Genomic DNA, 26,995 nt, shown 5'->3' on the forward strand with positions numbered 1-26,995 from the left:
TAAAATAGGGCGGTGCCTGTGGCTCAGTGAGTAAGGCACCAGACCCATATATCGAGGGTGGCAGGTCTGAACCTGGCCCCAGCCAAACTGCAACAAAAAAATAGCTGGGCGTTGTGGTTGGCGCCTGTAGTCCCAGCTACTTGGGAGGCTGAGGCAAGAGAATCGCTTAAGCCCAAGAGCTGGAGGTTGCTGTGAGCTGTGATGCCACAGTACTCTACAGAGGGTGACAAAGTGAGACTCTATTTCTAAATAAATAAATAAAAATAAATAAATAAATAAAATTAAATTAAAGACTCTAAATGCCCACTGGTAGGGGGATTCCACTTTATGGCTTATCCACCAGGTAGAATATTGTATGGCCACGTGCACAATGTGGAGGTGGATCTATTGGCATGGGAAGATGTTCTTAATGTTTGAATGAAAAAAATATCTTACACCCCCCAAAAAAAGAAAAAAATCTTACAAAACTTTACCTATCATTTTACTTATTGTTGGCAAAATGGGGAGAGGATGTGCGTATGTATATACATAAAAACTACCAAAATGTTAAGATTGATTACATTTCAGGTAATAAAGTACTAAATAAAAGGATCTGAGCTCAGTAAGTGGGGTGCCGGCCACATACACCAAGGCTGGTGGGTTCGAACCTGGCCCAGGCCGGCTAAAACGACAATGACAATTGCAACAACAAAAATAGCTGAGGCAAGAGAATGGCTTAAGCCCAAGCGTTTGAGGTTGCTGTGAGCTGTGATGCCGCAGCACTATACCCAGGGTGACAGCTTGAGACTCTGCCTCAAAAAAAAAATTTAATTTAATTTAAAAATAAATAAATAAAAGGATCTGAGATTTATTTATTTTTTATTTTTTTTTTCCACTACAAAATAATTTATTGTAACACACAGCTTCAGCACTGGAGACTATGTACAAGCACATAACACTCCTGACTGTCCTAATTAGGGGACCCTTTTCTTCCCCCTTGCTTTGCGGACCTCTTCAATCAAATCTTTCAGGTACTGGATCTCCTTGGCCAGGGAATCTGCCTTCTCTTTCAGAGCCTCGTTCTTCTTTTCCAGCTCTTTGCATTCACCAGCAAGGGCTTCCTGCTCTGCTCTCTTCTTCTGGCGGTACCTAGTGGCTGCAGTCTTGTTTTGTTCCATTTTTTTCAGCTTCTTATCTAGCTTCTCACCCTTTACTTTTGTTGCTACTATTTTCTCTCCAGGAGGATCATAAGGTTTAGGGCGGACAGAGCCACAGAGGACACCTGGAGATGGCAGGCTCCTATTTGGAGAGCCCCTGGAGGTAGAGGGGCTATGCTGGGGAGAGCCCAGATAGGACTCTGGGCTCATACAGATGCCACTGTCATTATCTGAGGGGGTGTCTTCCTCCTTTACACACTGAGGAATTATGGTAATGTAAGCAGTAGAGTCTGGCTTTCTATCTCCTTCAGAGATATCCACTTCGCTGCCCAGCTCTAAACTAAAGGAATGATCTGGAGTAGGGGACAGAACCCCTGGGGATAAGGGAAGAGGTTGCAAGAAGGTGAAGGGGGCAACCTGATCGGTTTTTGTTAAACTTTCTGGGAGATGGCCAATTGGGTTCACTGTCTGCGGGGGCTCCTTATTAGTCTCCTGGACTAGGGGGGCAAAGAGATCACACGTGTCATCCAAAGTGGCCAAAAGCTCATCTGGCATGGTTTCCAGGTCATCCATACCCAACAGGGCATCAAAGTCAAACTCCTTCAGATCCATTTTCTCCAACATCCAATCTGTCCCAGAGAAGGCATCCTCCTTGCCATTGTTGGAGGCACTGACCAACCCATCCACAGCCAGCCATTCGGAGGAGCCCGCCTTAGCCTTGTCACTGGAGAACCCATGAGGTTTGAAGTGCTTGGCCACCTCCAGGTAATCATCTAAGAGATCTAGGCTTTCTTCAGCCCCCAAACCCGACTGGTCGAAGAGGGACATCAAGTCCCCCGCCAACACCTCGCTGCTCAGGAAGCTCATCTCGGTCATGTTGTGGGGCTTTGCTGAAATCCAGGAATGTACTTAATTCGAAGGTGTCTTTGTTGGTTACAGAAATACTGCTGCTGATGCTGTGAGAAGCGCCATGGCTTAAGCCGCTGGAGGTTGCCGCTGCAGAGCCTGGTGCTGCTGCCGCCGCTGCAAAGGCCAACGCTGCCGCAGGCACTACTGCCTCTAATACGCCATGGTGGCCGCGGACCCTGCGAGAGGGGAGGAGGGAAAGACAAACTGCGGAAAAACTACATTTACAGGCGGGTGCAGCAGAAAATCAGGATCTGAGATTTTTAAAAAAATTTTTATTCATTTTTTCTGGCTCATCACTTGTAGCTCAAGGCATCAGCCACACACACCTAAAAAATAGCTGGGCGTTGTGGCAGGTGCCTATAGTCCCAGCTACTTGGGAGGCTGAGGCAAGAGAATTGCTTAAGCCCAGGAGTTGGCGGTTGCTGTGAGCTGTGATGCCACACCACTCTACCCAGGGCGACACCTTGAGGCTCTGTCTCAAAAAAAAAAAAATTAGAATGACCTTCAGTACTGAATTTTTGTTTTCTACTTTTCTAAAAAATTCATTCCAAGGATAGATAATTATGTCTGCATGACTTGTTTGGCCATGCGTTAATAAATACTTAAATTTTTGGCTAAGTGAATATTAATGTCCCCAATCACCAGTTTACATTGTAAGATTTTTAGCATAGTAAGAAATGAGAGTCGTTGAGCCTTGGGTGATTTCCAATGTTTCACTAGCAAAAATAATTGCGCTGCTGGGCGTGGTGGCTCACGCCTATAATCCTAGCACTCTGGGAGGCTGAGGTGGGTGGATTGCTTTGGCTCATGAGGTTTAGACCAGTCTGAGCAAAAGCAAGACCTCATCTCTACTTAAAAAAAAAAAAAAAAAAAAAAAAAAAAAAAAAAGAAGAACTGAGGCAGGAGGATCGCTTGAGCTTGAGGTTGCTATGAGGTATGATGCCATGGCACTCTACCCAGGGCAACAGCTTGAGACTCTGTGTCCAAAAATATGAATGAATGAATAAATAATTGGGTTGTGGACAAAATTAGTAGAAAACCAAACAATTTCCAGAAGAGGGACCAAATGCTTAAAGACACATCAAAATTTGCAAAAATCCCCCTGTAATGTATCAACATTACCAATTCATGAATCAATTTATCATTTCCATCAATTTAGTTTTTGATTAAAGCCAGTCTGCTGCTGCCTTCACAGAGCTTTTCCTTGGCTGTGTTTGGACGCTAAAATTAGCTGGGTGGAGGGACCTCTTATCTTCCAACCCTGTTTTATAGGTGGGGAAACAGAGGCCTAGGGCAGGACTGAACTAAGGGCACAGTGAATTTGAATCCCGGCTAGGACTCAAATCCAGTTCAACATGCAGGGCATCTGGAAGGGTCTTCACTGTGGATCAGAGCTATGGTCGCCACATTTAGCAAATAAAAATGTAGGGTGTCAAATTATATATTAATTTCAGAAAAACAATGAATACATTTGCAGCATAAGTTTGTTCCAAATATTGCAAATATTGTATGTCTGAAATTATAATTTAACTGGGCATCTTGTGTTTATCTAGTAACCCTACTCAGAGCCCACCCTATGAAAAAAAGACCTCTGGTGTCCCCTCTCTGCCCTTTACTTTCCCATTGGCCCCAGAGACCTGCCGGGCCACATCCAGAATAACTTGCTTCCCAAATCTGACCCTAACCACCATGCTGGTGGCCTTTAGCTGCCTCTCTTCTCTCCACAGTTGAACTTTCTGTCTCCACAGGCTTTGCTTCTTCAGCACAGAGGATGACACAGGGGACACCATTCATCCCCTCCAGCTCTTCAAGGCAGCTCCTGTGAACACTTGTCTGGCTGGTTCTTTCTAACACCTAACTCCAGGGCTGCAACCATCTGCTGGCTCATGTCTGGACAGCCCAATGTCCCTCTCACCTACTTCTTCTCAGTCATCTCCTGTTCCCCAGAATCCCGCCCTTGGCCCTTGTCCCATTCCTGGTGCTTCCTGGGCAATTCTATCGACTCCTATGGTGAATGCCCAGGGGCTGATATCTACTGTTCTCTTTCTCCAGCTAGACCCCTCTACTGAGCCCAGGCCCAATTGCACCCCTGCCTGCTGCACATCCTGGGGCCTCAGGGACCCCATGTTGGCTACTTTGTTCTTTTGCCTTAGAATTCTTGCAAGCCTTCTCAGTTCCTCAGGATAAAATCTGAACTGCTTGGTCTAGCAAACAAAGCCCTTCACAGCCTTTCCACTTCTCTAGCCTTCTGCACTTCTCAGGTTTTCTCACAATCCTACCAGGCTTCAGATGGCTTCAAATATTGTTCCCCTGCCTCCCTGTTCATCTTGGAGGCCTCTGCACCCAAGCCACCTGCTCTGGAAGACCCTTGTCCCCTCCAAACTGGGTTAGCTACTGCATATATTCCTTTCACCTTGCTATGGAGTATCCTAACTCACCTGCTGCTCACCTATCTCTTCTATAGGACAGATGAGGTTGTGTCTTCTCCGCTTCTCTCCATTACCAGCAACCAGTCCAGGGCCTGATCCCTGTCCCCAACACAGCCAGTTCAATACAACTCTGCCCAAACTCTGACCTCGTCTAAGACCCCAGCTCCACTTTTTTTTTTTTTTATTAAATCATAGACACATAGGTCATGTATATGTTAATGCATTTATGGGGTACAGTGTGCTGATTACGTATAGAATTAGGAATGCTTACATCACACTGGTTAATATATACCTCATCTCGTTTGGTTATTGTGGTAAGACATTTATATTCTGTACTAATAGATCTGACATGTACCCTTGCACTATGCACCATTGTTGTGATCCCACTATTCACCCTCCCTCGATCTGACCCTGCTCCACTTTTGACCTTACCTCATCCCTGACCCTGACAGCATACACAGGAAAGGAATAAAGGCAGGTCTCTCCACTTCCAAGGGCACATCTCTCCCTTCCTGAGTTCACATAGAATCTGCAGAGAGTGAAGGGCAGAGGCTCAGTGTTCTGGGGCCAGAGTGGAAGGGTCAGCTCCTTATAGAGGGCTTCTGACTAGGACTTGGACTGCAGCCTCCCCTTGCTAGGTGGGTTGGGAGGGGTGCAGACTACTCCTTTGTGGGTTACAGACCTGGCTTGATCTTTGGCACCCTCTAGAGGACAGTTTCATTCCTGGGCTTTGGGCAACCAAACCCTATACCCTCTTCTACCAATGACAGACTGCTGGGATGCAGCAGCTCCCGGGACCCAATGCCCACAGTTCACCACTCCACCTGGCAGGTGTTTTGCAGCCTGCAGACCAGTGGCAACTTAAGTCTCAGCGTGGGTCACCTGCTCAAATCCCACACTTCCTGCCCCTGTCAAGGCCCAGCCAGGCCCTGGCTCCAGAAGTCCTCTAGGATTGTAGCTGGTCCTTGGCTCCCCACTGACCCTGCCTCAGTCGCTGAGCTCCCAAAGCCCTGAGCCCAAGCCCCATGCTCTGGTACAGCTTTGGTTACTTTGCAAAGGCCTCTCTCGCCCTTCCCAAGGGAGGAATTTCCTGAGGTTTTCCTCTGCCTACTTTAGACTAGAGCCCCAAGAAGACAGGCCTGGGTTTCCTCCTCCCTTCTCAGACTAGGATTTCCCTGAAAGTGTGGCTTGTGTGTCCTCAGGCTGGAGGCTCCAGAGAGCCAGGCCTGGGTCTTCTTTACCCCCTTATATTGTGGGCTCCCTGAAGACTGACGCAGGGTCTCCTTCCCCAACCCTTCCACCTGGATATTGATCTCTAGAATTTCCACCTCCAGTCCCCATTCAATGCAGCTCTCCCCATGGCTGGGGGCTCAAGAGCCTCTGCAGCCTTCCCCATATCTGGGGCTCTGGAAGGGCTTTCTCAGGCTCTGGTTCAGAGACGGTCCTGGAAGCCTGGCCTTTCCTCTGGGATTGTGAGTCCAGAGCACCCACCCAGAGCTCCACCTCTGACTTCACAAGGGTTGCCTCAGAACTCGGTCTCCATGGCGCCACCAGTGGGAGGAGGGATGCTATTTTGGGCAGTGTGTCTGGACTTGACTCAAGTGGCACCAGCTAAACCCCTGCTCTACTGACCTCTCCCCTGGAAGAGCAGACACAGTGCTCAAGACTGCCCTGGGAGGGCTGAGAGCCAGACTTTAGACTAGGGACACGGGGACAGCAGAGCACCAGCTGGGGGTGCAGCCTGAGCCAGGAATAGTCATGGAGGAACAAGATCAAGATCTGCTTTGACTGAGACGCTCCCAGGGCAGAGGCTGAGAATCATAAGACACTTCAGCAGGGTGAGTGGGGCTCCAGGCAGGTTCAGGACAAGGTGGCCTAGTGTCCAGGGCCCAGGACTGGAAAAGCCACTCCCTGGGGACCACAGAGGGATGAGGTGTAGCTGTGGGATTTGTAGGGGGTTAAAGGCCTGGCTTTCTATTCTGGTGTACTCCTGTGTTGCTGGGTGATATGGGCATGTCAGTCACACTTGCTCTCGGGGCCTCGGTTTCCTTACCTGTAAGTTGGCTGTTGGAAGGACTGGTGGTAGAGCAGAAACTAAGAGTGGGGCTGGGCTGCCAGCAGAGCATGGGGGTGGGACGAGGACAGAGCTGAAGACCAACTGCACTGGACCTAAAGCAGAAGGGATACAGGTCGGAGATGGGCCAACTGCCGGCTGGCTGGAGTGGTTCCTCCCACTGGAGAGGCTGGGGCTGGGGCCAGAGGGTTTCTAAAAATCAGGGCTGGGGATGTGAATTTGTGCCACAGCTTGAGGGATCTGGGCTAGATAATAAGGACGACAAACAGGATGAGGAAACTGCAGGGTTACCTTCATGCTATCAGTTTGAGAAAAAAATGAGAATACAAGGGAGAATTTTCAGGAAAGGTGGGAGTATAGGCTTTGTTTTGAGGTGGGTGGACTAAATGGGTTTTCAAGGCCTCATCCTGGGTGTGCATGTAACATGCAAGGAAGAGATCCTGGAAGGTCACAGTTTAAGTCAGCAGCAAGAGGGCTTGAGGTTAGACTAAAGGCATAATAATCAAATATGAAAGGCTGGAGCCACTGAGGGGATATAGAGGGCATATCCATGGTCCAGAGCTGGAATGCAGACTTGGGAAGGCCAGGAGGACTCTGAGGGGCCTGAGGCCAGCCTGGACAATGGGGTGGAACTGCAAGGCCTCTCCCCATTGGCTGAAGTTGCCCCCCAACCCCCCCTGAAAGGGTGTCACCGTCAGGAGCTGCCCCATGGCTTCTCTCCTGGGAAGCCAGGGTTGGATGGAAATGTGGGGCTAAGTTCTATGTCCTCTAGCCTTAGTAACCTCTCTTTGGCTCCACAGCATCTAAAAATCTGAAAGAGAAAATGACTCAAGTAGTCACTCAGAGGCGGTAAGCACCCCATCCCATTCCCGGATCCCTCTGCCCAGCACACTTCAGTGCCACCCACAGCCCGACCATCAGCCTTTTCCTCATGGCAGCTGCTCTCTCCAGATCCCCTCCTTCCAACTGTCCCTAGCCCATGGGGCCCCAGAAGAAGGGTTTCTCTCACCTGCCTCTCATTCCCACAGCACAGCCACAGCTCAGGCTGTGGGAATCAGATGAGCATTGGTGATGGGTCAGTGGGTTCTGACTGCCCCGATGTAAGTGGCACTCAACTGAATGGAACTACCACCTCCCTCCCTCCCAGGCTCAGATCTCCAGGATGAACAAGAATCAAAGTCCTTACAATGGTCAAGGTCCTGCCTATCTAGTCCTCTTTACCTTCTGTCTGCCCTCTGCTCTATCTACTACAGCCATAGTGACCTCCGTTACTTTCTTTTCTTTTTTTTTTTTTGAGGGCAACATCTCACTTTGTCTCCCTGGTAGAGTGCCATGGTGTCATAGCTCACAGCAAACTCTTGGGCTCAAGCGATTCTCTTGCCTTAGCCTCCCGAGTAGTTGGGACTACAAGTGCCTGCCACAACGCCTGGCTGTTTTTAGAGACGGGGTCTCGCTCTTGCTCAGGCTGGTTTTGAACCTGTGAGCTCAGGCAGTCCACCTGCCTCGGCCTCCCAGAGTGCTAGGATTACAGGTATGAGCCACCTCACCCCGTCAACCTCTGTTACTTTCTTCTAACAAGCTCTGAGTCCTTCAGTGACTTATTCCCTCTGCCTGAAATGCCCATCCTGCCATTACCCACGTGGTGTATTGTTTCACCTCCTATCTTTGCTCAGATGCCACCTTCTCGTGATGGCTGTATAAATCACCGCAGACACACACACTCCCAGTTCCCCTCTCCTTGCCCTGTTGTTTCCATAGGACTCACTCCCTTATGATGTACGGATGCACTTGCTTATACATTCCACTGCCATCAGTTCCATGCAGTCAGGGAGAGTTGCCTGTTTGTGCGCTCTTGGTTAGAGAGAAAGATTAGTGCCCTTCTGCACTGATGACAATGCTATCCCCAGCCCTCTTCTCTCTCCTTGGCTTTAGATCGGCTTTAGATCCTATTTCCAAAGACCCATTGATGTTCCACAGTCAACTCAGATCCCAGCTGAAAACAGCCTTCTCCACTCTCCCTAGGTCCATTCTTCCTACTGTGTCTTAGCTCAGTCAGGGGTCCCCTTCTCCTCAGATGCTCAAGCTAGAAGTCCAGATCATATCCTTGACACTTCTCTCTCCTTCATGCCTCATGTCTATCACCAAGCTCCTAAATATCTAGAATGTGTATGCTTTGCGCCATTCTCTCTGATGAGCACCCTCTTCAGGCCACCACCTGCCCACTCTTCAGAACTCTCTTCAGGGCTCCCCTCTTCCCCATCTCCGAGCTTCCTGGGTCCCAGGCTTCTTCCCTCTGGTGGTGTTGCTGTAACCTGTCGCTTTCACTAAACGGAGCAAACTAAGGGTGGAGACTGGGCTTTGACTTTTTATCCCTGGTGCCTGACTCATAAGCAGATGCTCAAGAAATTTTTGTTGTGGCTCAGCACCCATAGCTCAGTGAGTAGGGCTCCAGCCACATACACCAAGGCAGGCGGGTTCGAGCCTAGCCCTGGCCTGCTAAACAACAATGACAACTGCAACCAAAAGATGGCTGGGTATGGTGGCGGGTGCCTGTGGTCCCAGCTATTTGGGAGGCTGAGGCAAGAGAATCACTTAAGCCCAAGAGTTTGAGGTTGCTGTGAGCTATGACGCCACAGCACTCTATTGAGGATGACATAGAGAGAGTCTGTCTCAAAAAAAAATTTTTTTTTTTTTGTTGAATGGAGAAATGTTGCTTGGCAGGTTGAATGGTTGGCTTCAGGGTATTGGATAGTTTATGATTGACTAGTTGATTAGATAATGAAATGAGTTAATAGGAGAGTAATTAAATGAGTTAATAGCTGGTTAACAGGAGAGTCAGTTATTAAACTACTAGATTAGTAAGTGACAGGGTTAGTAAGTTGTTAGCTATTTAGTTCCTTGGTTAGGAGATTACTTAGGCAATCAGGTTGGCTGTTAATTTCTTGGTTTACATGCTAGTGTTCTTGAATAATCTCTTTTCATACTATACCCTTTCCTTTAGCTGTCTCGTCTATGCCCATAGCTCAAATGATCATCAGTGATCTGGTGACCTCCACGTGTGTATCTCTAAGTGAGAGCACATGACCAGCTGCCTCCTGATGGGTCATCTCCACCTAGGCATCTAGCAGGCTTCTCAAATTCAACATATCTTGAAGTGGCCTCTTCATCCTCCCTAAACCCACAGCTTCTCTCCTGTGCCCCACATTGGTCATTCAGCTGCTCTAGGCAGAGCCCGAGGCCATCACAGTCTCCCCTCTCCATTCCCCTCTCTAACTGAATGCCAAGTCAGTCAGACTGCTCTTCTGGCTGTCTTCACTACCTCCTCCTTGGCTTAGGCTGCTATCACCCTCGGCCCGTCTGTAAGAAAGCTCCCGAGGCTTGCCACACCTCTACTCCGCTTCCTCTAGCTTGGCCTCCATGGGGGAGGCAGCCTTCCTGCTGAGACCTTCCACTTGGTCCCATGGCGTTCTGGGTGACTTCAGAGTCCTAAATGTGGGCAATGAGGCCTTCTGCCATCTAGCCTTGGCCCCTCTCTGCACAGCTTATGCCACTTTCACTCCTCCTCTGGGTGGCCCATCCTTGTAGAATTCCTCTACACATCACATACTGTCTTAGCTGCAGGTCTTTGCATCTACCATTCCTATACCCCAGGGCTTTCCCCCACCACCCTAGGTGCTCCTTTACCTGGCCAGCCTTGACCTAGATTTCCTTTCCTCTGGGAGAGCCTCATACCCCCCCCCCTTTCACGTGCTCCTGTGGTGCCTATTCTTCACCTCTGTCAACACTGATCACTCTTTATAGTAACTGGCTAATTGTTGTTTTCCTAAGATCTGAGATCGCACCACTGTCCTTTGCTGCAGTGCCTGAACACAGTAGGAATGCCACACGTTCATACATCTTTGTGTCGTTGGCTGGTTGGTAGTTACTTGTTGCTATATTGTGTCTTGTGTGCTGTGTGGTGGTGATGAAGGAGACAGGTGTCCAGAGTTCTCTTAGTGTCATGGCTTCCTGCTCTGTCCACCTTTCCCCTGCCTCTGTGTAGACTTCCCAGTACTGTTCTTGGGGGCCTGTTTACATCAGGCTTCTTGTAGGTCCTTCTTTAGGGCTGAGAAGGCTGATAAGGGAATCCTTATATGATGCTACATGAGAACTGGAGGAGTTGGATGGAGGCCAGTGGACACTACAGGCAACACTACAACCCTCTCTGTAGACTCAGCCCTGGGTTTGTTTCTCTAGGGTAAGGAATAAAGCAAGGAGGGGTGGGTGAGATATAAACACAGGGTCTCAGCTAGAAAAGTGGAAGATGCTTTATTCCGTTTTATTTCACCCCTGGACATCTCTCATGCCTTTTGTTTGTTTTTTGCTGCCGCAAGGCCAGGACAATTAGGGGACCCTGAGGAATGATGCTATCCTTAGAAGGGTGAGGTAGTTGAGGGCTGGTGTCAGCTTCTAGGTATTCAGACACTGAGGAGGATGGGAGTCACCAGGTAGAATAAGCACTAAGACCACACTTAGAGGAGCCTGCAGACATCATCACCTTCCCCAAACTCCAGTCCTATACCTTTCCCTCCGTCCAGACATTGGGACCTGCAACTCACTTTTTCATCTCTCTGTCCATCTAAGTGTGCACTTATTAAACAGATTTTTATCAAGTGCCAGACACTTTAGGAAGCTCTGAGAGAAGACAGATTTCCCAGTTCTCAGTCACTTTACAGATATTCACAGCACATCTACTATGTGACTGGCGTTATGCTAGGCAGTGAGGATACACTAGGGAGGAAGACCCAGTCCCTCTTCTCCCTCCTTTCTTGTTCATTCATTCAGTCACTCACAAACATCTATGTTGACCTGGTTGCAGATCCTGGTGCATTTTGCTGACCCTGCATCTCTGGCAGAACACGGTGCATGTTTCAGCACTCAGTGGTGTTTACAGAGCCCAGCAGCAGACTCTGCCACACCTCATACTGTCTGCTGAGTGCCTCACTGCTGTCAGGCCCTGGCCTGCGACCTCAAAGCTCTGGCTCCTGCAGATAGACATACAGACAACACTTTCTAGCCTGCTCTCTCCCATCCTGTTTTTCCCCAGGGGCTTCTCAGCAGCATAGACTGCACTTTCAGCTCCCCAGCCCTCGCTCTTACGTGAGAGGCATGGGTAGGGTACCTCATCGGTGCATCCGTCCCACAGGTCCAGTCTTGACTAGAAGAAAGTAAGGGGCCTGGCCTGGCCATCTACCCCAGTTCCTCTCTGTGTCCCTATGGCTCTCAGGTGTCTTCCATCTTAGTTGTCCCAGCTGCCCTGGACAAGAGGAAGGTGTGGTTAGTGAGGCGCTGGGCTACCCATTAACTCAGCCATGAGTTCAGGGCCAAGGGGCAGCAGGTGGACTTGAGTCTCCTTTCTGTCCATGGGTTTGGGCTGCTGCTTCAGGCCCACCCGTAGTTCCAAGATGGTATCCAGTTCAGCAGCAATGAGGATAAAACGAGCCCTGAGGAAGAAGTTGGTGCGGGAGTTCCTGTCAGAGTTCTTGAGCACGTATGTCATGATGGTGAGTGGGTGGGCGGGATGGGGTGGGTGGAGCACAGCAAGGGCATCCCAATGATCCTCTTCTCACTGCTGACCCTGTGGGTCACACCGTCCATTCTCCTGCCTCTGAGCTGGGAGTCTGGGGAAAAAGCAGAGAAAAGTAAGGCGAGGGGCCTTTCTCATCAAGTGTTTTTGGGACAGAAGGGGCTCACAATATGTGGGAGCAGAATGAAACCATGGGCTGGAGTATCTGGGGGCATGGCTGGAAGCAGGGACAAGGAAAACAAAGGGTAAAGAGACTGAAGAGAATCTGGAACTTCAGGCTTTGAGAATTAGTCCTGAGGGAAATGGGGAGGCATTAAAGGTTATCAAGCAGGGGGAGTGATATGGTCAGGTATGGATTTTCGGAGGTAATTTAGGAGGCAGTGTGAGGCCCAAGCAGGACAGGCAAGGCTGGAAGGAGGGGAGCCCATTAAAGGAGGGGAGTCTATTAGAGGAGGGGAGCCCAGTAGAGGAGGGGAGCTCAGTAGAGGAGGGGAGCTCGGTAGAGGGAGGAGGGGAGCCCAGTAGAGGAGGGGAGCCCAGTAGAGGAGGGAGCCCAGTAGAGGAGGGGAGCTCAGTAGAGGAGGGAGCCCAGTAGAGGAAGGAGCCCAGTAGAGGAAGGAGCTCAGTAGAGGAGGGAGCCCAGTAGAGGAGGGAGCTCAGTAGAGGAGGGGAGCCCAGTAGAGGAGGGGAGCCCAGTAGAGGAGGAAGGAGCTCAGTAGAGGAGGGAGCTCAGTAGAGGAGGGAGCCCAGTAGAGGAAGGAGCTCAGTAGAGGAGGGAGCCCAGTAGAGGACGGGAGCCCAGTAGAGGAGGAAGGAGCTCAGTAGAGGAGGGAGCTCAGTAGAGGAGGGAGCCCAGTAGAGGAGGGAGCCCAGTAGAGGAAGGAGCCCAGTAGAGGAAGGAGCTCAGTAGAGGAGGGAGCCCAGTAGAGGAGGGAGCTCAGTAGAGGAGGGGAGCCCAGTAGAGGAGGGGAGCCCAGTAGAGGAGGAAGGAGCTCAGTAGAGGAGGGAGCTCAGTAGAGGAGGGAGCCCAGTAGAGGAGGGAGCCCAGTAGAGGAAGGAGCCCAGTAGAGGAAGGAGCTCAGTAGAGGAGGGAGCCCAGTAGAGGAGGGAGCTCAGTAGAGGAGGGGAGCCCAGTAGAGGAGGGGAGCCCAGTAGAGGAGGAAGGAGCTCAGTAGAGGAGGGAGCTCAGTAGAGGAGGGAGCCCAGTAGAGGAAGGAGCTCAGTAGAGGAGGGAGCCCAGTAGAGGAGGGAGCCCAGTTGAGGAGGGGAGCTCAGTAGAGGAAGGAGCCCAGTAGAGGAAGGAGCTCAGTAGAGGATGGGAGCTCAGTAGAGGAGGGAGCCCAGTAGAGGAGGGAGGCCAGTAGAGGAGGGGAGCTCAGTAGAGGAAGGAGCTCAGTAGAGAAGGGAGCCCAGTAGAGGAGGGGAGCTCAGTAGAGGAAGGAGCTCAGTAGAGGAGGGAGCTCAGTAGAGGAAGGAGCTCAGTAGAGGAGGGAGCCCAGTAGAGGAGGGAGCCCAGTAGAGGAGGGGAGCCCAGTAGAGGAGGGAGCCCAGTAGAGGAGGGGAGCCCAGTAGAGGAAGGAGCTCAGTAGAGGAGGGAGCTCAGAGAGGAAGGAGCTCAGTAGAGGAGCGGAGCCCAGTAATGGTCAAAGATAGAAAGAGGGTGATGACTGGTCAAGGGATAGAGAAGAAAGCTCGTGTTTGAGAGAGCTGCAGAAGGTGGGCTCAAGGGGACTTTGTAAGCAGCAGGTGTGGGGAAAGTGCTGATGGGATGTTTTGCAGCCAGGCCAGCACAGGGTGAGAGGTGAGTTTGGTTTGGATGTGAACAGGTGAGATGCCCATGGAGAAATCCAGGAGATACTTAAATACAGAGATATAGCGCTCAAGAGAGAGGCTGGGGTCAGAAGGTTTGAAGTTCATCAGAATATGAGTGGTGGTTATCAAAATTGTCCAGAGACAGCATATAGAAAAGAAAAAATCTGAGCAGGTTATAGCTGGAAAAAAATATAAAAAAGAGAAAAAAACAGGTTGAGGACAGAGCCCTGAGGAATGAAGAGGTCCACATAAAGGAGCATGGTATGGAAATGACCAGAGAGGTAGGAGGAGAACCAGAAGGGAGGCAGTGGTTCAGCCAGGAGAGAGGAGTCAGTAGTGTGGGCAGCTGCAGAAAGGACAAACCGGGTGAGCATGACAAGGCACCCTAGGGCTTGACGACATGGAGGTCACTGCTAACTCTGACAAGGCCTCTTCTTTATTGTGTGATCAGGACAGAAACCAGATTGTAAGTGGGATGTGAAGTTTCTTGGAATCTCTCTCTCTTTCCATCTGCTTCAGCGCAGCCACTTACCCCAGCGAGCCTCTGCCCTTAATGGGACCTGTAGCCGGACCCAGATTCAGGGAAAAGAAGGGGCAGCCTCTGGGAAGGGAAGCAAAGGTATTCAGGCGCATGTCAGAGGAAGCAGGGTGAGAGAGGCTGTGTGCACATAGGCACTGCGCGCGTGCACACGTGTGTGTGTGTGTGTGTGTGTGTGTGTGTATGAGAGAGATATCCAATTGCCTCCAGTTTCTCTGTACCCTCAACGTGTGTGTGTGTGTGTGTGTGTGTATGAGTGAGCATGAGTGTGACTGTGTTCCACAGTGCAGGAGAGGGTGAAGTCCAGGGAGACCAAAGACTGGAGGGACTCTGGGTTCTTATCCTGACCCTGTCACTGAGTTAAGTTACCAGATGGCCTTGGGCAGGTCTCTCCCTGGCTTACAGCCTGCCTTCTCACTAAGTGTACAGAATCAAGCCTTCATGGGCTTTGGAGCTGGGTTCGAATGCTGGTTTTGCTGTCCTCTAGCTGTGTGATCTTTCACAAGTCTCTTAACTATTCAGAACTTTAGTTTTCCTGTCAGTAAACAACAACACCATTGAGCTGGCAGACTTGTGTGAGGAAGGCCGAGGACCCCCACTCTGTACACATGTGGGACACACGTCTTCGTCCCTTGTTATCATACTTTGACAAGTGCTCTCAGCTGCTTTCTCCTCCCCGCATCTGACCCTCTCCCTCCTCCTCTCATACCCACTCTCCTGCTTCAGCTCCTGAGCCGTGAGAACAGCAGCTGGATACTTGTCCCTCCTTAATCCAGGGGAAGGTCATTTATTTATGACAAGAAGTTGCAGCCTCATGAGGGCTTTTAGACCTTAGAACCCTGGGGCAGAAGGAGAGCAGGCATCACCCCCGCACGTTGGTTCCTGCCTATACCTGTGTTCCTCTTCACTTTCTTGAGATTATCATTGAGTATTTACTACATACTGGGCGCTAAGCCCTCACACACAGTGTCTTTCCAAATCCTCATAACAACAGTTCTAGGAGATAGGTACTATTATTTATTTTTTGTAGAGACAGAGTCTCACTTTATTGCCCTGGGTAGAGTGCTGTGCAGTCACAGCTCACAGCAACCTCCAACTCCTGGGCTTAGGCGATACTCTTGCCTCAGCCTCTCAAGTAGCTGGGACTACAGGTGCCCTCCACAATACCTGGCTATTTTGTTGTTGCAGTTTGACCAGGGCCAGGTTTGAACCCGCCACCCTCGGTATATTGGGTCAGCACCCTACTCACTGAGCCACAGGTGCCGCCCCGGAGATAGGTACTATTATTATCTCAATTTCACAGATGGGAAAACTGACTGAGAGTTTAGCCATGGTCATATCCCATCCTCATCACATAAAAAAAAAGAGTTTAGCCAGGGGAAACATGAGACTAAGTCATCTGCCCAAGGTCCCATGTTAAGTCAAGATTAAATCCAAGAGGCTGGGTGCAGAGGCTCACGCCTGTAATTTCAGCACCTTAGGAGGGCGAGGTGGGCAGATCGCCTGAGCTCACAAGTTGGAGATCAGCCTCAACTAGAGCAAAAATTAGCCAGACATTGTGGCAGGCACCTGTAGTCAGTCCCAGCTACTCAAGAGGCTGAGGCCAGAGAATTGCTTGAGCCTGAGAGTCTGAGGTTGCTGTGAGCTATGCCACCACTGCACCCTACTGGGGGCAACAAAGTGAGACTCTAAACAAATGAAAAGATTAAATACAGTCCCATTTAATATCACAATCTTGACCCTTGCCCACTCTGTTCCTTAGCTTAATTATGGCAGGCTTTCTAAGACTCTGGCCTGTTAACTCTCCTCTTGCTGGGGTAAGGCCCTCACTTTAAGGCTTTTTTCAAGACCCCTCTCTGGACATCTATTTACCTATTTGAGAGCGGGAGGAAAAATATTTGCTATAAAGATTTGTTGTGGGACGGCAAATGTGGCTCAGTGAGTAGGGCGCTGGCCCCATATACCGAGGGTGGCCTGGGCAAAACAGCAACAAAAAAATAGCTGAGTGTTGTGGCGGAAGCCTGTAGTCCCAGCTACGCAAAGGTTGAGGTGAGAGAATCATCTAAGCCCAAGAGCTGGAGGTTGCTGTGAGCTGTGATGCCATGGCACTCTACCGAGGGCAACAAAGTGAGACTGTCTCTGAAAAAAAAAAAAAAAAGATTTGTTGTGAGGGGCAGCGCCTGTAGCTCAGTGGGTAGAGCGCCAGCCACATACACTGAGGCTGGCAGATTGATCTGGCCTGGGCCAGCTAAAAAACGACAACTGCAACAACAACAACAACAACAACAACAACAACAACAACAACAAAAAAGAAGGAAAACAGCTGGGTGTTGTGTCAGGCGCTGTAGTCTCAGCTACTTGGGAGGCTGAGGCAAGAGAATCGCTTAAGCCCAAGAGTTTAAGGTTGCTGTGAACTGTGACACCACAGCACTTTACCTAGGGTGACAGCTTGAGACTCTGTCTCAAAAAAAACAAAACAAAACAAAGATTTGTTGTGAGGATTGAAGGGCAGTAATACTTAATAAAAGAACTTTGTGAAGCTTAAGGTCACATAAGACATTGTGATGCTATTTTTATTTCACTTTCTTTCTTTTCTTTTTCTCAGGTGTTGATGTTGTTATTATTATTTTTTTTTTTTGTAGAGACAGAGTCTCACTTTATGGCCCTTGCCACAACGCCCGGCTATGATGTTATTTTTAATTGCCAGGCCTGTGCCAAGAAGTGGGGGCTTTTTCAGTTGATAGGAAGCTCAGTGAGTCACCAGGGTGAAGGTTTTGCCAAAAAGCTAATGTGACCTTGGGCCCCATTTATTGCATACATGATGAGGGAAGTGGACTGTTCCACTCCAGGGGTGTTGTCCTTGGAGCTGGCCTCCTGTCAATTGGGGGTGGGGGAGCTTTGATGGGCTGGACCACATTCACTAACCAGGGAGGGAAAGGGCTGGAGCCATCTGGGTTCTAGAAAACTGGCCATGCATGTGAGCCATAGGGAAAGGGCTGCAAATTCACAAGCTACAGAGGCCAAGAGAGAGTCAGCTCAGGGCGGCAGGGCCTTTGGCTAATTGCAGATGCTGATCTGCGTAGGGTACAGCTGCCACTACTTCGCTGACCACTGCCATGAAGAGTGGGATGCAGGCCAGTGTTGCCTGAGCATCTCTTTTTAAGAGAAGCTGAAATTTCTGGTCTGTAAGACCAAGTTATCAAAACATAACAGCCTGCCAGGCCCAACTCCCTACCCCCACCCCCATCTGTGACTATCCTCTCCTGCTGTGCTCTCTCCTGGACCCTAAGCCTGCCCATCTCTGGGCTCCCCTGCACCTGTCCTGGGGCTGCTGAGGGACCCAGTGGCCCTACCCAACTACCTCTCCCCTACCCTATCTGGGCTACATATGACATTTTTTCAGGCTTCCCCCAAGCTAGTCTGTACTCTGAATGTCCTTTTTATCAGCAACTGGCTTGGTCTCCTAGCTGGCAGAAAAAAATCATCAGGTGGACTTCCTGTGTCCAGCTCCTCACTCTCCCGGTCCTCTCACCACCAGGCCCATTATCTACCAGTGTATCCACACCTCTCCCCTCAGCTAAGACATGGTCTCCTCTTTAGCCTACTCAGGCAATTTGCTCTGTCCTTTCTCTCTTTTTTGTCTTTGGCCTGTCCCTGTCTCAATCTATAAACATACTGAAGTTTTTCTACTTAAAAGGATACAACCAAGGGGCAGCGCCTGTGGCTCAGTGGGTAGGGCGCCGGCCCCATATACCAAGGGTGGCGGGTTCAAACCCGACCCCGGCTGAACTGCAACCAAAAAAATAGCCGGGCGTTGTGGCGGGCACCTGTAGTCCCAGCTGCTTGGGAGGCTGAGGCAAGAGAATCGCGTAAGCCCAAGAGTTGGAGGTTGCTGTGAGTCCTGTGATGCCATGGCACTCTACTGAGGGCGGTAAAGTGAGACTCTGTCTCTACCAAAAAAAAAAAAAAAAAAGGATACAGCCAAAAATGAAACATCCCTCCCTCCACCCTGTTGCCCTTTCATTTACTACGTGCTCCCTCCCTCCTCAGGCAGGTTCTCAAAGAGGTGTCTACATTGGTACCTTTCAACTCTTTCCTGCCACCTGCTTACCTCCCAAGCTCTGGGATCTGGCTTTTGCCTCCATGGCCTGGTGATACAGTGCTTACCACGTTACTAATGTGCTGGATTGACACACCCCAAAGAACACTTCCTAGACCTTCACTTACTTGACCTGGAGACTGCATATGACAATGTGGACCACAGCCTCTTATTTATTTTTATTTTTTTTGAAACAGAGTCTCACTATGTTGCCCTTGGTAGAGTGCCATGCCGTCACAACTCACAGCAATCTCCAACTCTTGGGCTTTTGAGATTCTCTTGCCTCAGCCTCCCAAGTAGCCAGGAGTACAGGCGCCTGCCACAATGCCCGGATATTTTCTTGTTGCAGTTGTCATTGTTGTTCAGCTGGTCCAGGCCTGGCCGGAACCTGCCAGCCTCGGTGCATGTGGCTGGCGCCGTAACCAGCACTGTAACCACTTGGCTACGGGCGCAGAGCCACAGCCTCCTTGAAGGACTGTTTCTACCATGTGTCCATGGCACATTCTCTCTTTGTCCCTCTTCCATTTCAACATCTGCTTCAGACTCAGCTTCAGTCTTTAATGCCTACCTGTGAGTGCTGATGTGTGGCTCTAAGTTCAGCCACCAGCTGCCTTCTCATCTTGTACCTTCTCCTGGGGCCTTCATCTACTGATGGCTTTGGCTTTAACCCTCACATCCACAATTCTCTAATTTTTCTCCAGCCAACTCAGTTAATTTGCTGTCCAAGGGAAATACAATTTGAGCCGTATATGTAATTTCAAAATTTCCAGTAAATAAATTAAAAAGCTAAAAAGCAACAGGTCAGATTAACTTTAGTAATAATTATATTTAACCTGTATATCCAAAATATTATTTTATGTAATCAATATAAAATTCTCCTGTTCCTACTATTCTTTGAAAGCTGCCGTGTACTTTACACTTATAGCAGATCTCAATTTGGAGTAGCCACATTTAAGTGCTTAGTGGGTGGATCTAGACCCCAATTTACAGTAGCTTGGACATCTAGAAGTCTCTCAAGAACTGCATGTCCAGGCTCGGTGCCTATAGCTCAGCGGCTAGGGCACCAGCCACATACACTGGAGCTGGCGGGTTTGAACCCAGCCCAGGTCTGCCAAACAATGATAGCTACAACCAAAAAATAGCTGGGTATTGTGGTGGGTGCCTGTAGCTCCAGCTACTTGGGAGGCTGAGGCAAGAGAATCTCTTAAGCCCAGAAGTTGGAGGTTGCTGTGAGCTGTGACGCCACAGCATTCTACTGAAGGCCACATAGTGAGACTCTGTCTCAAAAACAAAAAAAACCTTGCATGTCCAAAAAGCACTGCATATCCAAGGAGGTGCCATCTAAGCTTAGCCTTAAAGAGTATTAATTTTTTAGGATCTAGGATCGAATGCTCCAGATAGAGGGAGCAGAATATGCAAAAACACAGCAAGGCATGCACAGAGCAGTGTGGTTGTTTGGTTTGAGGCCATCGGGCATAGGTGACTGGATTCAATCCTGGCTCACCATGTACAGCCTGTATGACCTTAGACAAGCCATCAATTTCTCTAAGATTCTAACTGTCCATCTGTCAAATGGGGAGAATCATAGTACCTAATTCATAAGATTGGTGTAAGGATTAAGGGAGGTGATAGAAATAACTTGTTTACCAGTACCTGGCACATAATACATGTAAGTGCTCCATAAATGATTGGTTTTATTTTGTACTGATACTGTTGCTGAACATAGAGAATATTGGGGCAGATATGAAACTCAGAGGCAGAAGGAATGAAATTACGTTTTTGGATTTTATCCTATAAATGGAGGGGAGCCAGAGAATGTCTGAGCAAGGGCAAGACATGATCAGAGTTTTGTTTGCTTTTTTTTTTTTCTTCTGTAGAGACAGAGTCTCACTTTGTGGCCCTCAGTAGAGTTCCGTGGCATCACACAGCTCACAGCAACCTCCAACTCCTGGGCTTAGGCGATTCTCCTGCCTGAGTCTCCCCAGTAGCTGGGACTACAGGCGCCTGCCACAACGCCCAGCTATTTATTTGTTGCAGTTTGGCCAGGACTGGGTTTGAACCTGCCACCCTCAGTTTATGGGGCTGGCGCCCTACCCATTGAGCCACAGGTGCCGCCCATGATCAGAGTTTTGTTAGAAAGGTCCCTCTGGCTGCAAGGAGGAGGCTGGGGAGAATGTAAGCAGAGCTAATTGGTTGTTGGGGAGGAGAGGGAAGAAACCCTTATTTATGACATCTTGGTTTCTAGTTTGGCCAACTGAGATGGGGAACATAGGGTGAGTATCACACTTTCTGAGAGATGGTAAGAGAGACACCCATGAAACACCCAGGAGAGTCCCATGGACAAACCATTCAATTTCTCTCAGATTCAAGTTGCCCATCTGTCAAATGGGGACAATAATAGTGCGTAACTTAAAAGGCTGGTGTAAGGATACCAGAAGTAGGGGTCTGGCTCCCAGGAGGAGACTGTAGGAATTTTAATGCACCAGGCATATTCTGAAGCCATCAACCTGATAAGAAGACATAAGAAGAGTGATTGGAGAGAGAAGTGAATGGGACCAGGGATGGAGCTTGTGATCATTTGTGTTCAGGGGGCAGATGAAGAAAGGAGGGTTAGCAGGGTGAGAGGGAAACCAGGGGAGAGTGATGTCGTGGAGGCCAAAGAGGAGGCACTTTTCAGAAGCACAGAGTGGTCAAGAACACCAGATCATCAAGTCAAGCCAGACGGTGTCTGAAGAGACCTTTGGGAAATGAGGAGGTTGCTGAGGCCCTTGGGGAAAGCTTGGGTGTCTGTGACATGTGGAAGCAGAAGCCAGATGGAGGAGGGAGTACAAGAGAGGGATAAAGGAGCTGGCCAGGGGGTTCTCCCCCAGAGCCTGACTGAGATAGGGTGGTGGGGGAGTGGCGTCCAGGAACCCACAGCTGGAGAGGAGGTAGGAAAGTTTATCAGGAAGGGTGAGACTCAAGTCTGTGGGCACCAGCCAAGTGAGAGGAGAGAGATATACAGGCCAGAGGGAGGCCTCTGTAGAAACGGTGGGCAAGGAGAGCTGAAGGGGAGGGGAGGACACAGACTGAGGCTGAGTAAGGGGCTCTATTCTCCCGGTGAAGAGGGGAGGTCATCTGAAAAGCCGCTAGAATTGGGCAAGAATAAGAAGTTCAGAAATGAGGGCAAGAGCTTTAAAATCCTGCTGGCTTACAAGGTTGGTGGATGTGGGGCCCAGGGATTTCTGGAAGAAACTTCTTCAGGCTAGCCTCTAGTGTGAGATGCTCTGAGGGTACGATCCACACCAGCCACCCCTTCCTTGAAGTCCTTCCTCATTACCAACGTCAGGTGGGCTTGGGACTTAGGTGTCTCTGTCACCCCTCCCAGCTCTCCACAGCTCAGGTATGAGAGACTTGGACAGGGGCAAGGGAGGACAGGGATGAAGGAGGGAAGGCTCTAGAGGAAGAGGACATGGTAGAGGGTCTTTAAGGGCAATGCAGGGGAGGCCAAGGCCTGGGGGTGAAGAGCTAGAACTGAGCTCTGAGCCCTCCCCTGAGGTTGGGGCTTCTGGGCAGGCAGCCCCCTTAGAGATCCTCCTTTGTAGGTGTTTGGCCTCGGTTCTGTGGCCCATATGGTTCTAGGAAGCAACAAATTTGGGACCTTCCTCGGTGTCAACTTGGGTTTTGGCTTTGGCGTCACCATGGGCGTGTACATGGGAGGCGACGTCTCTGGTGAGTGAGCCCAGGCCCTGCCTGACTGGGCAAGGTAAGGTGTCCCCTTTAAGCTCTTTCTTGCCGGCCTCCAGCCACTCTTGTCTGACACAGCTTGTGCTCACCCCCTTATTGGCCACCTGGTGGGAGGAGAACACCTTTAATCTCTTGCCTATGACTGTGTCTGCCCTGGATTCTTCATGGGCTCCCTTGACCCACTATTTTTACTAGCTGGGTCATTTTACACAGATTATTTACCTTATCTGTCCCTCACTTTCCTTACTGTGAAGTGGAGATGATGATCCTTGTCTTGATGGGGTCATTGTGAGGGTTTAAATAAGAGCGGTCTTGTCACAGAAAACACACTCCACAAACACCAGCCATTATTATTATTGTTGTTGCTCTCAATATTATCTGTACTATTGTTTGATTCTGTTCTCACTCCCAACATACTTGATCCCTCCCCACAGGGGCCCACATGAATGCGGCAGTGACCTTCACCAGCTGTGCACTAGGCCGCATGTCCTGGAAGAGGTTTCCTGTGTACGTGCTGGGTCAGTTTCTGGGCTCCTTCATGGCTGCTGTCACCATCTATGTCCTCTTCTACTGTGAGTGTTATGCCCTGGGCAGATATAGGCAGATGGGACCTCAATGTCCTGGTCTGTAAAATGTCTAAGAGAGAAAAGTCTTGTAGCTCCCCAATGCTGTATTCTACAGCCTCATTTCTGGGACCAAAGTGGGGCTTAGCTGGGGCAGGTTCACTCTCAGTCTGTGTCTCCACAGCAGCCATTATCCACTTCTCGGGAGGACAACTGACAGTAACTGGTCCCAGAGCCACTGCTGGCATTTTTGCCACCTATCTTCCTGCATACATGACGTTGTGGCGGGGCTTCGTGGATGAGGTCAGTGGTCTAGGATGGGTACCCTTCCCCACGCCCTCAACCCCATAGGAAGGAGCCAGGAGGGAGGCCCTCATGATAGAGAGGACAAGAACTCTGGATTGTATTCAGACATGTCTCTGCCAGTGGGTTTGGATTTGGGGCACTGCTGAGGTTCTGGGTGGGCTGCCACAGTGTCTACTCCCCAGGTGGTAGTGACGGCGATACTCCAGCTGTGTCTCTTTGCTATCGGGGAAAAGAAAAGCCCAGAAATGCATGGGACACAGCCCGTGGTGATTGGTTTCCTCGTTACCGTCATTGGGATATCCCTAGGCATGAACTCGGGATATGGTATCAATCCCTCCCGGGACCTGCCCCCCCGCTTCTTCACCTACATTGCTGGCTGGGGCCAGGAAGTCTTCAGGTACTGCCTCTGCCCATGCCCATTCCTGTGGGTTTTCTGGGGGGTCCCCTGCACGTAGAGGGTGGGGGGATGATGTGAGAAGCAACATAGGAGAGTCCTGCAGAGCTCCCAGGTGGCTCGAGGAGGAGGAGTGGGTCCCAAAGGTCCCCTAGATCAGCACAGATGCAGACGCTGATCCTGGACTCAATGTCAACTCAATGGCACCCTCTGAGTGCCTTGACTCATTCAGAGGGTGATCACTCTCTGAATCAGGCTGAAGGTGTCTCCTGGGGCAGGACGGGATGACTCCCCTACACACATACACACGGACTCTGTCTTGGCCCGAGGTGGCTGTGGGTGCCATCCTGAGCATCAGTCCCCTCAGTAGGCCTCTGCCTCTTGCCTGTAGGGCTAATGAGAACTGGTGGTGGGTGCCAGTGGTGGCACCAATTCTGGGTGCCTACGTAGGTGGCCTTGTCTACCTGGTCTTCATCGGCTCCAATACCCCACGGGCACCTCAAGGATCTGAAGACCCTGCAGCATTTGAAGACCACAGGACAAGTGCATTGCCCAAGACCACCCATGATTCATACATGGCTTCTTCCTTCGCCGCTGTCTCTGAGGCTTCTACCAACAGAGCTTCAGGTGCCTCTCCCTTTGGCCCTGCTTCTGTGACTGCTACCAACAGACCTTCAGTCCCCTCTTCCCTCTCCCCTGCCTCTGTGGCCCCTACCAACAGAGTTTTAGTCCCCACTCCCCACCCCTCTGGGTCTGTGGCCCCTACCAACAGAGCTTCAGTCCATCCCGCCCTGTCCACACATGACTCTGGGCACATAGAGCACTTCTAAGTAGAGATTATTTGTGACCCCAACCCTACCCCAATAAAGAAAGCCTTGTCCCATAGCAGCACCACCCCCTTTCTGGGGGCCTCCTGTGGTTGGGCTTCCCTCCTGGGTTGCTCTAGATGCTAAGGGTTATGCCTTAGTCAAAGGCTGGAGCACTGAGCTGAGAGGCCTCAACTTGTTCAAGCCCTGGGAGCTAGGGCGCCCCTTGAGGGATAATGGGGAAGTGCTGACCTGAGGCCTCAGTAGGAACAGGGTGAGAAGAAAGGACACCAGACACAGAATGGGGATTTCAGGCATAGAGGAGGGAGAGATGGCTTGGTGCAAAGGACCAGAGCTAGCTGGTGGGTGGCTGGCTTTGGGGATACCTTGAGGGTACCCTGGGATGACTCTAGAGTCTCCCCTGCTTCTTTCTTTCCCAGTTGCAGCCAGTTCTTAGACCAGACAAGGCAAGGCTCATGAGGGCAGATAGAATTTCTCAGCCTTTTTTTAGCAGCCTTTTTTTCCTTAATCACATAGAATTTTAAAACCACAGATATACAATATATCTGTTTATGCACTGTAAGTATATCTGTGCTTTATACATAAAAAGCATAAGATTTTTTACCCCTTTTCCAAGAATCAATTTTCATTCCCTCAAGAATGTTTGATATACATTGAGAGCAGGTTTAGGCTCCTTTTCCTTCTTCTTGGTGCTGCAGCATTCCCATATGAAGGAATTACAGAGTTGGAAGGAAGATGTAAAGAGGGAAATCCCCTAAAAGGTGAAGAGATAGGAAAAGGCCTCCTGGGGTGCATGGGGCTCAGGTATAGAGGTGGGGTGGGGGTTGGGGAGCTGGGATCTGCTGCCCCTGGGGCCAGGTAGGAATTGTCCTGTTTTCTGGGAAGCAGAAGGCAGCAGCACCCATGGCTCCTATCATTGCTTGTGCATACATTTGGCCTTTCAACAATTACTGAGTGCCTATGGTATTCAGGCCCTGCATGGACACCGGGGATGCACAATGGATGAGAGTGGTCTCTGCCTTTGAGGAGTACAGTCTAATAGGGGATAAGAAATCATGAGTAATTAGGACAAGTGGAGGAGTGTGGGATGTTTGGAGGCTGTGGGGCTTAGGGAGGTGGGGGCCTGGCAGCCAGCCTCTGGGCCAGAGATGGCTTTCCAGAGAAGACAGAACAGAGTCCGGGTATGGGCATCTTTTTTAGGACTGGGAACTATACAGTTTGGGGGTACAGGGAACAGAAGAGGCTGGGCTTCCTTCTGGAGGTGGGAGACATGGTAAGATGAGATTTAGAAAGCCCATGTGTGTTAGTTGGGCATGGTGGTGCATGCCTGTAGTCCCGGCTACTTAGGAGGCTGAGGCAGGAGGATTGCTTGAGCCCCGGAGTTTGAGGTTGCTGTGATGCTGTGAGATATGATGATGCCAAAGTACTCTACCCAGGGCAACAGAGTGAGACTCTGTCTCAAAAAACAAACAAACAAACAAAAACCCCACCTGAGCTGCAGTGTGCAGGATGCTGGCACCAGTGGAGATGGGCCTACAGAGATTGTGGTGAGAGGTAATAATCCAGGAGCAGCAGCAAGCCAGCTGATGGATCAGTGCTGTGGGCAAGGAGAGCAGAGGCAGCATTTGATCAATGACTAAGAGGTACAAATGGCAGAAATTCGGCTTCATTTGGATGGAGAAGTGGGTTGGGGAGAGGGAGGAGTCAGGGAAGACTTCCTGTGAGGAACCGGCTTGAAGAGGAAGATGATAAGTGATACTGTGGACATGTTTAGTTTGAGTTGCCTCTGAGATCTTGGGGTGTGGCAGGTATGTGGTCTTGGGCAAATCACTTGAACTCTCTGGGCCTTGGTATTCTCATTTATAAAATGGGGATAAGAGGCTGGGCATGGCAGCTCAGGCCTAGCACTCTGGGAGGCTGAGGCAGATGGATTGCCTGAGCTCACAGGTTTGAGACCAGCCTGAGCCAGAGTAAGACCTCATCTCTAAAAATAGCCAGGGGTTGTGGTGGGCATCTGTAGTCCCAGCTACTTGGGAGGCTGAGACAAGAGAATTGCTTGAGCCTAAGAGTTTGAGGTTGCTGTGAGCTATGATGCTACAGCACTCTACCAAGGGCGACAAGTGAGACTCCGTCTCAAGAAAACAAATAAAATAAAATGGGGATAAGAATATTACTTACAAAAAAAAAAAAGAATATTACTTACCATTTGTTTTGTTGTCATTATTAAATGTGCTACAACATGTAAAATGCTTAGAATAGTTTCTGGCACATAATGTTTGATAAACAAAGTTATGCCTTTTATATATATGGTCTGGAGCTCTGAACAGAGCTTCAGGAAGTCATGGCTTTGTGGATGTAGCTAGGCCGTGGAATGAGGAAAGGAAGGTCAGGGAGCAGAGCACTAGGTAGGTGGCCAGGAGACAATGGGAACAACCCAAATGTCCCTCAGCAGGGGAACAGGTACATACCACTGCTGGACAGCTGCACATAACCGAATATTGTGCAACAGTAGAAATTAAGGAATGCCAGGTTTCTGAAACAACATGGAAACATTCTGAAGGCATAAAGAGTAATGCAGTAGGGTGGCGCCTGTGGCTCAGTGAGTAGGGTGCTGGC

General features: G+C 50.0%; 2 protein-coding genes across 4 annotated transcripts; one reads left to right on the forward strand and one right to left on the reverse strand.

The window, feature by feature from the left end:
- Positions 1–874: 874 nt before the first annotated feature.
- Positions 875–2,288, reverse strand: LOC128570924 (cyclic AMP-dependent transcription factor ATF-4-like). Its single transcript, XM_053570544.1, has one exon. The coding sequence runs from the start codon at positions 2,010–2,012 to the stop codon at positions 954–956; it is 1,059 nt and encodes a 352-aa protein (XP_053426519.1). The 5' UTR covers positions 2,013–2,288; the 3' UTR covers positions 875–953.
- Positions 2,289–6,127: 3,839 nt separating this feature from the next.
- AQP7 (aquaporin 7) lies at positions 6,128–26,529 on the forward strand. 3 transcript variants are annotated; one of them, XM_053570522.1, is made up of 8 exons: positions 6,128–6,312; positions 7,349–7,397; positions 11,974–12,091; positions 22,148–22,274; positions 22,724–22,861; positions 23,040–23,155; positions 23,341–23,555; positions 23,944–26,529. In XM_053570522.1, the coding sequence occupies exons 2-8, from the start codon at positions 7,372–7,374 to the stop codon at positions 24,380–24,382; spliced, it is 1,179 nt and encodes a 392-aa protein (XP_053426497.1). In that variant the 5' UTR covers positions 6,128–6,312; positions 7,349–7,371; the 3' UTR covers positions 24,383–26,529. The 3 variants fall into 3 exon arrangements, with proteins under 3 accessions (XP_053426497.1, XP_053426487.1, XP_053426508.1); XM_053570512.1 differs by having other exon boundaries at positions 6,129–6,312; positions 23,037–23,155; XM_053570533.1 differs by lacking the exons at positions 6,128–6,312; positions 7,349–7,397 and having other exon boundaries at positions 11,968–12,078; positions 23,037–23,155.
- The last annotated feature ends 466 nt before the right edge of the window (positions 26,530–26,995 follow it).

Source organism: Nycticebus coucang, chromosome 2 (genome assembly GCF_027406575.1).
Source record: "Nycticebus coucang isolate mNycCou1 chromosome 2, mNycCou1.pri, whole genome shotgun sequence".
Taxonomy (NCBI): domain Eukaryota; kingdom Metazoa; phylum Chordata; class Mammalia; order Primates; family Lorisidae; genus Nycticebus; species Nycticebus coucang.